This window comes from Parus major, chromosome 11 (genome assembly GCF_001522545.3).
Source record: "Parus major isolate Abel chromosome 11, Parus_major1.1, whole genome shotgun sequence".
NCBI classification, from domain to species: domain Eukaryota; kingdom Metazoa; phylum Chordata; class Aves; order Passeriformes; family Paridae; genus Parus; species Parus major.
Genome location: NC_031780.1, coordinates 9,414,195 through 9,426,574, shown reverse-complemented (window position 1 = coordinate 9,426,574; position 12,380 = coordinate 9,414,195). Strand labels below are relative to the sequence as shown.

At 37.9% G+C, this 12,380-nt stretch overlaps 1 protein-coding gene across 1 annotated transcript in view; it reads left to right on the top strand.

The window, feature by feature from the left end:
- Positions 1-11,948, top strand: part of MMP2 (matrix metallopeptidase 2) — a 29,094-nt gene extending 17,146 nt beyond the window's left edge. Inside the window, exons 9-13 of the mRNA XM_015639740.2 lie at positions 1,289-1,430; positions 5,328-5,464; positions 7,264-7,423; positions 10,092-10,201; positions 10,929-11,948. Coding sequence (XP_015495226.1) covers positions 1,289-1,430; positions 5,328-5,464; positions 7,264-7,423; positions 10,092-10,201; positions 10,929-11,032 — 653 coding nt within the window. The 3' untranslated portion in view covers positions 11,033-11,948. The remainder of the gene's footprint in view (positions 1-1,288; positions 1,431-5,327; positions 5,465-7,263; positions 7,424-10,091; positions 10,202-10,928) is intronic.
- The last annotated feature ends 432 nt before the right edge of the window (positions 11,949-12,380 follow it).

Genomic DNA, 12,380 nt, shown 5'->3' with positions numbered 1-12,380 from the left:
GTACCAACACAATTACATTTGTAGAAAGTGTGTGGGAGCAGAAACCTCAGTATAACTGTATTAGGCAGTTTCCTAGAGAAAAAGTGGATTTAAGTATTTTTACGTAGCTACATCTTTAACAATTTTTATTTTCTCCACAGATAGTAAAATGCATAAGTAGTATCATGATTAAGATTCCTTTCATGTATACATTTTCTACCTTGCAGAGGCACCAGTATACTATGGTCAATTAAGCATATTAAGCATATTCGATTTCTCTTTCTGTGCTTTTCACTTTTCTACTGAGATCTTTTTAACTGTGACTATATTCTACAGTATTCCACACCTCAGAAATTTTAATAAGAATATGCCAAAAATATCATCACATGAGACAAAAATCTGATTTGAATCTTCATTATTCCTTGTTCTTAGCTGCTTTAATTAAGAATGGGAATTGAGACATGGTCAAGATTAAGTGAGTTTTCTGAGCCCCTTTGATAGAGTTCAGAAGAGTTTGAAGAGTTCAGAACTTAACCCAGTTGCTTTAAAGCATGCTTCAAGATGCAAGGTGAAACTATCTTTCTTCCTCTTTTTAACTGATATAACCCTTTACAAACTGCTTTCTATGTAAAACAAGTATTCAAAAAAACCTTATTTTCTCACTTTATGATCACAAATCAGCTACACTCCTTTTCTCATACAATAAATTAACTCAGTGTCTGAGAAAAAGAGGCAAATGCCTCAGGACAAGCAGCAGCCAAATAATAATATCAAATAAAATAAACCAGATGGCAAAATGCATGTTCTGAAAAGTACATTTTGACTCTTGGTGAGGGAAGAAAGATCATACAAATGGCTCAAAATGCAGCTTTATAACTTGCCAAATATTGGCACTTCTTTAAAAAAGAGAAATTCACTTTGATGTCTTTCTCAGCAGAGCTGCACATAATTCTGTCATGGGAGGACTTTGAAATCTTTATCTTCTTTTTAGAAGCCATCAAAATAAAAATTGTAATGTTCACTTCTGAACCCAGTATAGTCACTCCTAATTTTCTCTCAGCTTAAAGAGGCAGCTCAGCCCAGACAGACACACACAGGCACTGTGTCTAGAATGAGACACACAGAGGATTAAGGCAGGAGTGGAAGTCAAGGTTTTCTTTTTCTGAAGAGATTGTATTATCAGTTTTTCCTCCTTCAAGAACTCACTCCAAATGATTATCCTTTCAGAAACCATGGCAGCTCTTGTTCTCCTGCAACCTGTGCAGCCCCTCATTCCAGTCTAACAGAATATCTCTGTTCACCATCACAGAGGTGTCACCTGACGTCGGACCAGGGCCAGGGCCAGGACCAGGACCAACCCTTGGACCTGTCACTCCAGAGCTCTGCAAGCATGACATTGTATTTGATGGAGTCGCACAAATTAGAGGAGAAACGTTTTTCTTCAAAGATAGGTAAGTGAGACAAATTGCTTACCAAGAGAGCCTCAAGTGAAGGAATCTGTGAGACCTATTAATCAAAATTTAGAAATTTATTATCAGGCACAACATCCACCCTTTGTTTTGTATGTTCAGATATGGGAAAGTGTCCTAATCAACTCCTAAGAGAAATGGAAATTGTTTAATTCAGGTTGAGTCCAAAGTCATTAAATAACAGCATTTTGTGACTCATGGCTGCTGTAATAACACAAGGACACTGGTGATTTAGATAGGTTATACATGTGCAAAACCTCCAAGACAGAAGGCACCAAAGGCATTTTTGATGCAAAAGCAGAGACATTCCTTATAAAATGAGGTGGATGCTCAACTGTGACTCCCACTGCCTTTGCCATGGCCTGTACCACCCAGGTGCTCAGCAATGAAGAGCATCTCCTAAGGAGTATGGAGCTTGGCAGCACCATTGTGAGAGACACTAAAGCTCCTTTCTTCCCTGTCATTAATCAATACCAATTTGGAATCATTTATCCTAGCTACCCTGGACATTCTCCCCACTCCTCTGAAGATCTGGGTCCACACACATTCAATGAGTGTGCCAAAATCAAACACTGTCTCCTATCACATAAAAACATATACAAGCATCTCAAGCTAAGGAAGTATTGCAACCCGCCTGTTCATTGCTCCTTGCCAGTTGTCACTTGAAATTTACAAGGAAACAGGAACTAATAAACAAGTTCCCCTCGCAAAATAGCAATTTAAAAATTATTTGTATTTCCTGGTGTTTTACTTTATTCCAGCCATCTTCTCCAGATTCAAACTTTCAGCTAGATATATGAATATAATATATGATACATGAAGCATTTACTATGCTGCATGGTTTGACTCTAATCATCAGCTTTTAGTAACAAAAAAACATGGTTTGTTAGTTGATTTTTAAAGACAAATACAATGATTCCATGTATTTCCTTCTAGATCCAATCTATATGATACCCAGAATAATGGTGCTTTAGGTTTGAAGTTGGACTTAATCTTTACCACAGGCTTTGTGTTTTAGCAATGCAGAAAAGGAATTTAAACCTTCTGCTTGTAAGTTGCTTTGATCTGCTCTGTGGCGATCACTCTGATACCTTTTGTATTCTTTCTCTTGGCCCTGTCAGCAGCAGGCTACGATTCCAGTGATCCTTACTGGCAAGCAACATTCTTTCCTTGGCCACCAAATGTCCCCATAGTACTGACATATCAGCCTCACACAAAGCCTCACAGGGCTGGCCCCACGATCCCATGCCAAGTTTGCCAAAAACAGCACCCACTTTTGCTAATTTATTAATCAGAGTGCTGAAGTATTCACCTGAGCTCAGCGCCCTCAGGGGTAAAACATTCTCACAGCAGTGAAACCCCTACCAAGTTCCACACCATACCCAGCTATTGCTCCTCCTCTGCTCACTCGTGGCCCTTGGTTTTCAGCCAGACCTCCACCTCACTTCTGCTCTTGCAAACCAGTAGTCACGCAAAGAACAATGTAAAATCTACTCCTAAACCAGCAGAGTGATCCAATATTCCATATAATCCCAACAAAACAAAAGTATTTTGCATTTAGATAGAGTCGGTCTAAGAACTATGCAAATACCAAAACAATCTGTTCAGACTGGCTCAGCCTTTATCCAGCACGCAGAAAAAGCAGACAACTGTTGAATTGTTTGGCTCTGGAATGGCTTTGCCTGTCAGTCTTGCAGCTTTCCAACTATCAGGCAAACAGCATTGTGACTCACTTCTGGAATTCAAGAAACAACTGTCTATCATGTGTCGTGTGACTTTTATGATTCATGAAAATTACAAGAGAATCCAACTGTCACATGGCAAAGAGAATAAATAGCAAAAAGGAGGTCAGATATGATTAATTCTTTCAAAAAAAAAAAAATTTTTTCCCTCCCTGCCTCAAATCAAGGAAAGGAAATTACCAGGAAAGGGGAATTACTGAAGGTGCTGTTAGCCATAGAGAATAGTTGAGCTTTTCTGTTGGGCACAGAATGCCCAAGAACAGCATTTCCAGAAATGGGTTTATTCTGAGAGTGAACAAAGTTCACACCTTGAAATTTATCAGGACACTAAAAAAGACCCCCTTTCAATAACTACATATAAAAATCATCATCATCATCATCATTGCAAATATAGATTCTGTTAAAATATGATGTAAAATACCTTCTGTAACTAAACTATGAAATCTGCCTATAAATGTAATATAAAGATTTAATATGGATGAGTTAAAACATTTTATTGTGTTCAAACTGAAATGAGAAAGCCAAATAATTAATTTCAGCATTTCCTCAGTAAGTTGTGTAGAAATAGAGATACCTTCTACCCAATTCAAAAACAAAATAAAATTCAGCTTTGACAAAGTTTCCCTTTCCAGAAGAAAACCTCACCAGTTTAACAAGTCCATTTAAATATGTGGTTTATTAAAAACCTGGTGTTAAGTCTCTGTTGGCCCTGGAAAGTTTGAAATTCATGTAGATAGCAATTACTGGAGCTGATTCAGCCATAAATCAGGTCCAAACTTGACTGAGAATTCTGTAACTTGGATTTTTAAATGAACTACTGCATTCATATGCAGTGTTGTAAAGATTTTCTATATGAATTTCTGTTTCATATCATATTGGATCTGCTTTTCTGTCTAAAAAGAGATGCATGAAACTAACAGTATTACTTCTTACAGTGTGTCATATGTGTTCTAACACTTTCAAGAGGAGTAATTAGCCAGATGGCTTATTTGCCTCTTTTTAGTAAATGAAAATTATGAATCATGCTAAGAGATATTTTTGTACATGTTGAAAAATACATCTGTATGCAAAACAAGGATAGGATAACATATTACTATCTTCATTATTGATAAAAATACAGCAATTTTTAAAATTAATTTAGGACTGCTCCTCCAAATTATAGGCAAAAAAAATGCTGTTTAAGATCCCAGGTTCTCAAAGGTATAATTATTCTAGGCAGGAATGGGTAATGACAACTTATACTCTGCAAAAAATAAAATGCCAATAGCACCTTGAGCTTCAGAAACATATTAATGGTAAAAGCAGTTTGACCTCAGAATTTAACCTACAGCTTGGTGCAAGAGCAATTCCACCAGCCTGCTGATTTTTCAGTTTATGACCATGTCAAAACTTTTGTTCTGTTGGGAAAAAAGTTCTTCATTCTATGGAGGATGAAATAGCAGTGCCATTTTTAATACCAAAAGCCCTCAGCACAAAGCTCTGCCATTTAAAGATAATTAGAGCTTTTTAAAGCTTAAATCAAATGATCGTCCTACTTATATATAAAATAGCCAATAAATTACCCTTTGCATTTCTCTAATGAACGTTTTTAGTGCTAGCAGTTTCTTTTACAGCCAAACTCACTTCCAAGCACTATGACATACTGCTATTAAATTTGAACTTTTAGTCACTACAATAGTAATTGCAAGAGCAGTTCATGGAATACAAAACTCTGCTTTTGTCAAATGCTCATCCATCTGCTCCATGCACAGCACCAGGAGGGCTCTAACAGTTTAAATGCTGTGTAAATGAGTTTATTTGTATGCTCAAAGCATTTTATTTGTATACTCAAAGCATAGGATAAATTTTGCCCCGATGCAAAAAAGCAACAGGAAGCAATCAGCACAGGAATTTCACCTGCAGTGCAGCATGCAGCTTATGATGCAGCTCCTCAATAAATGAGTTTGCTTTTCAGTCACTGAAGAGGAGAGTTACGAGTTACAGCGTGCTGCTGCTAGCTCATGTGTGCGCATGTGTGTGTGTGTGTGTGTGTGTGTGTGTGTGCATGCTCACGCCGCCGGTGCCAGAAGTGATGAGAAACAGATGTGCTGCTGAATTAGTTCATTGTAAATCTTGTACAATTTTCTGTTCTGCTCAGATTCATGTGGAGGACTATAAACCCCCGAGGAAAACCCACAGGTCCTCTTCTTGTTGCTACATTCTGGCCTGATCTGCCAGAGAAAATTGATGCTGTCTATGAGGCCCCTCAGGACGAGAAGGCTGTATTTTTCTCAGGTATTGGTTTTAAAGGCTATATTTTTTATTTTTTTTACAGGTATGGGTTTTAAGTTTCAAAATGTAAATAGCCATTTGCATAATGTTGTGTTCAAGCTCACTCTCCTCTGAGGTATACCTGGGACAGGGAAGAGCCTGTCTAAGAGCCAGCAGGTAGGGTGACAGATCTCCCTCTTCCCACTCTGAGGGTTTTAGGACAAAGGCTGCATCTGAAAGATTCAAAACAGCATTCAGCCCCCAGTACAACAAAAGGAGAACTGTAAGCACCTAGAAAGAGACATTCAACAATAAGCAAAACCAAACAAGAATCATTATTTAAAATGCAAACCAATAACAACAGCAGGAGTTCTTTCCTCAGTCACTGCTCTGTTTTTCTTGTTTCCCTCCATTTTAAGCTATTATCTCAGCACATGTTTCTTGAGAAGACTACATTTTATTTTTTCTCCTCATGCCTCTCCATGTCTCCTTCTCTTTTGCCAAAGACTGACTTCCACTTTGGCTTCCAAGCATCTTCCTCGGTGGCTCATCAGGCAGAGGTTACAGGCGGCCGTGCAAGCTGCCTCCACAGGAGAGGAGGAGGACAGGAAGCTCTGCTCTGTCTGTCACATATGGTTCAGCTGCAGTGGCCAAATGAGCACTGTGAGCAGAGCTGTGAGACTGTTTTCAACATGAAGAACTGAGCCAGCAAAACCTAGGCTCCAGTATCTACTAAAAACATGACTAAACAACTCCAGTCATGTAAAAACCATATGGCAAAAGCTGCTGTACGTTTTCTGTACAGGAGAGAAAAAAGCAATGATAATCTATTCCACATGGCTCAGAGGCCATTTGCTTTAGTTTACATGGATGGGGGAAAAAAAAAACTAAAAGAAATCAGGCAAACCAAAACACTTTAAATATTGCATATATTATATATAATCCTATCATAGCTAAACCTCTCTTCTTTATAAACTCCAGGAAACATAGCTAGCCTGCTTTAAAAAAATATAAATAAGAACTATCAAAAAACAAAGATTGGTTTGAAAATAATACAACTGTCGTAAAATACTTAATAGTTAGTCCTACCCTTTGCTCCTGAATAGTGAATCACTAACTTCCAAGAATCTCAAATGCTACACTTTACACTTTTCTCACTTTAATACTTACTTACTTACTTACTTTCCCACCAGCACAGAATCAAAGAAATGTCCTTTCATGAATAAATCTTTCCATGGCTTTCAGAGAATCCAGTCAGGCTATTTACTAAGCACACTATAATTCCATGTAAAGAACACAGAACACTACTACATAGTCCACTAGTACATACCTGGAAAGACATTAGGTAATGTTGTGTGACAAAGGACAACAGTTTTTTCTGAGCAAAAACTTCCTGTTAATCACTCAATAAAATCACTCAACAAAACAAATAAAGGGTGAACATGAGCTGCTGCATTTGAACATCAGGTGCCCTGCCTGGTTTCAGACAATTTTCATCACACAAAAAATTTCCTGTATACACTACCTGTTTTAGCACATAACCCCAATGTACCAAGGCAGTGTCTGCCTCAAAGGTGCATCAGCTAAGAAGGGAAGCAAGAGAAAAGAGGGGTTGTCTTTTTCTGAGGCAAGGAGCACTTCAGTAGCAAAAGCACTGTTAATCCCAGTCCACTTGGATTGTAATCACAGATGGTAAAATACTAGAAAGACTAGTGGTACAGCTAGCACAATAAAAAATGACATGACAAAGCAAAAAAGAAGAAATACCCTTTTGTTTGGGATTAATAAACTGGTTTTATTTGCTTTTTTTCTCCCCTACTTAGGAAATGAGTACTGGGTTTATTCAGCCAGCAACTTGGACCGGGGCTATCCAAAGAAACTCAGCAGCCTGGGACTGCCCCCCGATGTGCAGCGTGTCGATGCAGCTTTTAACTGGGGCAGGAACAAGAGGACATACATTTTTGCTGGAGACAGATACTGGAAGTAAGATGCATTGAGGGGTGGTAGGACTGTCAGCCAAGCTGTCTCTGGGGCTGAATGCACCCTGAGCTGCAGGAGACAGGGACCAAACACGGGGCACATCCTGTGGGAATACAGAACAAGGGCTGCCAGGACAGTGCTGACAGCAGGAAAGTGCTTCAGTACAGCAACTGGAAACTGGCATGTGTTTGAGAAAAAACAGCCTCAAAAACAGCAATGGAAGCGGGTTATCTGGGAGTGTCTGTCAGGCTGCCCACCACTTAACAACTCATCCCTATGCCCTCATGTCCCAGCAACTGCCCCACATCACTCCCTTGATCTTATGAGGGGCAAGATGTCCTTACAGTCAGCTCAGAAATGCTGGGAGAAAACTCTGCAAGGAATTCCTTAAAAATACACTGAGCTCCAATCACTTGAATCCAAAGACTGACCAGATTCCCTAAGAAATTCTTTCACTAAGCCATCAGGTTTAGAGGCACTGGATTTAAAGGAAACAGCAGTGTGACTACCTAAACATGCTGGGGATGACTGTAAATTCTTTCAGCAGCTGATCTACCATCACACCTTTGCTCTACTAATATAGTTGGTACTGAGCAAACCTGAACAAACAACATGTGTATCTGTAAGTACTTTGGGAAAAATCTTAGCTTCAATTCATTTTAACAGTGTCTCAATGCTCTCATGTTTCCAGTGAAACTCAGGTGACCTGCTACCATACTCTTATCGTCCGAGATTAAGAAAGAATGTCCTTAAAATGTCTCAAGGCTATTACTGTGGTAGAAATAAATACCTTGCATTACATCTGATAAGTCTACTAATTGTATAATTGTATTTAATAGAATTTCATTACCATAATTGCCAGGAAGATCTGGCACAAAAGACCATCTTAAAAAGCAGAGGAGGAACTTTTTGAGTTACCTCTGGGCTATCAGAATGGCATTAGAACAAAACAGAGACCCTGAATCCTGCAGTCACTGTCAGAGGACTGTTCCAGGAACAGGACTTAGGAATGCAGATGTTACACAACAGACTGAAAGTGGACCCACATATTAACTTACAATTTAGAGGAAAGTTAACCACCAGAAATAACCACCAGAAATCTAAAAGATTCTCCTGCCTTTAAAGGTTCATTCTGAGAGATGTTCTATATAAGATATCAAAGGAGGTCTCAGTATAATTGAGTCCATTTTATGTGAACAATAATTTCATGTTATGATTAAATGGAATGACTTTCTTTATTTTATCCAAATGGCTGTGGATTCCAGTAAGTAAATAAAATACTCTTTCCATACAATTGCCACTTGATCATAATTTCCAATTACTTTAAGGACAGTAATCTTCTCCATTATCTAAAGAAAAAAAGAGAACAGAACTAAAAACTTAAAGAATGTTATTCATTCTTTAATGTAGTATTGCAGAGACCATTTAAACACTTACAAAATTCTCATACAGCCATTTGCAACATTTCAGACTCCTATTAAACTTACAGAGTATTAATTAAAAAGCTGCTGGTCTCCTCTGTACCAACTATTGTTTTGATTAACTGTATGGCAGGGCCTCCAAGTAATTCATCACTCCAATCACAGACAGTATTTCTATCAAAGTACCTTATCAAGTGCAGTCACTGCAGAATGCATAATTTATTGTTAAGGAAACAAAATAGGATTAAGTGATTTCTATCTGTATAAAGAAAGCAAGCAGTTGAAAAATATTTCAGAAAAAAATGCATCTCAGTTAAACAGACGCTATAACCCTTAAGTATGTGTCTGTTACATTTTATACAAGGGCTCTGTCAATGGAATCAAAATAGTTACATACCATAGTCCTTCCTGTGTCATTATCACACTTACTTTAAATGGATTTTTTGGAAGCCTTCTCTTTCCTTCATTCCAGGCACAAGCTATTTTAGTGTTGTTATAACAAGACTGTTGAGCATAGCAAAGTTTTGTGAGGGAGAGGAAAAGGAGCTGGCTCAGATTCCACAGCTGAAGTTTTAAAGCTATCCAGCAAGGTATTAGAATTTCTTTAAATAGCCCAGAAAAAAACAAAAAAAAACCAAAAAAAAAAACCAGTAAGGAATTTAAATGAATCATTTAAATTGATTTTGACCAACCTACTGCTTGTTAGTACCGGTGTAACTTTGGATATAATCCAAGTAGTTCTGAAGAGCAATGAGGGAAAAGTAACCTGAGATATCTACAGACATGGACAAATAGAAACTGGGAACATAAATGATTTTCTCCCTCCAGTACTGTCATAGACAACCTCTCTGAAGTCTCCTGCTCCTGAAGAGGTGCTTGAGCACCTGAAGGGTTGTTGAGGCCTCACATGCTGTACTTGAAGCCTGGTTCAAACTATGTTGCTGTGCTCAGGACACCTCCATGCCCCCTGCTCAGCACCAATTCCCATCAAATTACATTGCTGGAAAGAACTTTCCTTAGAAAGTATATTTTCAATTCAGCATTGCATTTTTGAAGGAAATATGTAAAATTTCACAGGGTTTTAAAGGAATCAGCAATAATTATAATGAAATAGAAACCATCTTACAATCTCAATTATTATATTTCTGTTTGTTTTATATAGTGACATTTTCTGACAACACCCCAAAAAAATGATATTATAATTTAACATTAAATGCAGATTTGTAATGTAGAGATATAATTTCCTTCAGGTACAATGAAGAAAAGAAGAAAATGGAGCTTGCATCCCCTAAATTCATTGCTGACTCTTGGAATGGTGTGCCAGATAACCTCGATGCTGTCCTGGGCTTTGGGGACAGTGGTAAGCTGTAATTCTGATTTAAGTCACTAACAAACTCTCTTATTTGTTTGTTCCAAAACTCATTGAAGACTTTAACTTCTTGTGGTTCATGAGCCAAAGGAGCCACCCAATGCCTGATGCACAGGATGTCCTACCAGGATGCATGACTGAGCCAGTTCTTGTGGCTTGGACATTTCCCAGCTCCTTGATACTCCCCAGGTTCCTCCACACCAGCACACAGTCCCAGCACCATTTCAGCACCATCCTGCCCTAGCACAACCACAACTCAAGTTTGATAATCTTCCTGATTACAGGCATGAATGGGTTTTATGTTGCAATTTTTCTTAATTTCCTATGCACTCCAGATGAGATCCTGGCCCATGGTTTTAAGGGGCCTTAAATTTTGCACAAATATGCACTAAAGTCTGAAAGCAACACTGGTGTCACATGAGTCTTGACTCAGTCACATTTTCAACATCTATTTTTCCAGCAAACATTTCATCCCAGAAAATTCTGGCTCACAAAGTAATAACCTTAGTAAGACTTCATTTAACAAGAGCTCTTTTCTACAGGATGGGAATTTTAATGTAGTTTTAAAATATATCTTTTTTATAATGCAAATACATATGAAAATTTTCAGAAATGAGTCATTCAGTTAATTAGGTTTCATGAAATCACATACAAAAAATCTTCTATCAAGGATTATGTGGTCCATAATCTGAGCATGTTTATTTATTTATTTTAACAGGATATACCTACTTTTTCAAAGATCAGTACTATCTACAAATGGAAGACAAGAGTTTGAAGATTGTTAAAATTGGCAAGATAAGCTCTGACTGGTTGGGTTGCTGAACCATATGAAATATCAATAACCAAATATTTACTTTTTTGTTATATGCCTTATCTGTAATTAGATATAGATCTGAATGCTAATTACTGGACCAGTCTGGTACTGGCACCAAAACACTAAGTACCAGTACTGTACACATCAGATAATTTAAGAGTGTTTGCCTCCTCAGTATACAAAAGATGTTTACGTATATATTCTGGTACAATTTTTCCCCTGTCATGCTAGTCATAGTAGTGCTATGAACAGAACAGCCATCATTCTTTATTCCCTTGGTGCTTAAACAAAGCCTCAGAACCTTTGGAGACTGGATCATGCCCCTCTGTTATTCACATACCAGATAGGCTCAAATGAGATGTACCAGCAGTGCACTTTGATTTTTATTTTTTATAAATACAACTCTGTTATAAATGGATGGTTTGTTTTGATGTTTTTCACCCTCTTACGAGTTTGATCATTACTTCCATTTATTTACATAATAATACAGAAAGACTGTCAAAGGCACAGGTTGCCTCAGGATCTGCTTTGTGTTGATGCATGATAGAATCATGGCAAAAAAACTGTGTTAAAGTATTGTTTTAAAGTACTTTTTATTTTAATACCTTAGTTGAATTTAGCAATTTGCTTCATGCACTTTGTTACTACTATATAACTTGTTTATATGGATGGAAACGACTCAGATTTTTGAAGACAATGCGTTATACATAAAAGTCAAGTATTGTTTAACGTGTTTTATTCTTCTGTTCTTTATAATATTTGGGGGGTTTTTCAGTTAAGCCTTTTGCTTATGCATTAGGCAACAGAAAATGTTCTTTTCACCATCTGATAGAATGTTTCTCATTAAAAAATAAACCAGAAAAGAATGTCCCACACATGAAGTGCCAACAATATCAATAAAATCAAATTACACTGTCAACACCACTCATGGCCAGGCTCCCTTGTATCACTTAAAATTATAAATTCAGTAGCATGTTTTAGTGCATTACCTATCAAAGGCAGAAATATTACCCTAGAATAGCTGGTTTATTTAGAAACACAGGTTATTTTCTCTGTTGGTTCCAAGGTGCAACTGCAGCAATTTAAGTAAAGAGGTGATTTGGCCCCCTGGCTGCTCCTCTCCTGTCTGTCACCCACACTCTATCACAGGCTACCTCTCCACAGCCCAGGCAGGAAGAGAGGGTGTATGTATCCTATGGGATGTAAGCTGGAGAAACAGAGATGCAAACCCTTATCCTGCCCATGAGATCAGACACCATATGGCCAAGGATCTTATCCAGCTCCATGCACGTGAAACACTTCAAAATCCTCTGTGGATTTCATCAGGCAAGGGGTCAACCTAGCTCCTTATAAAAT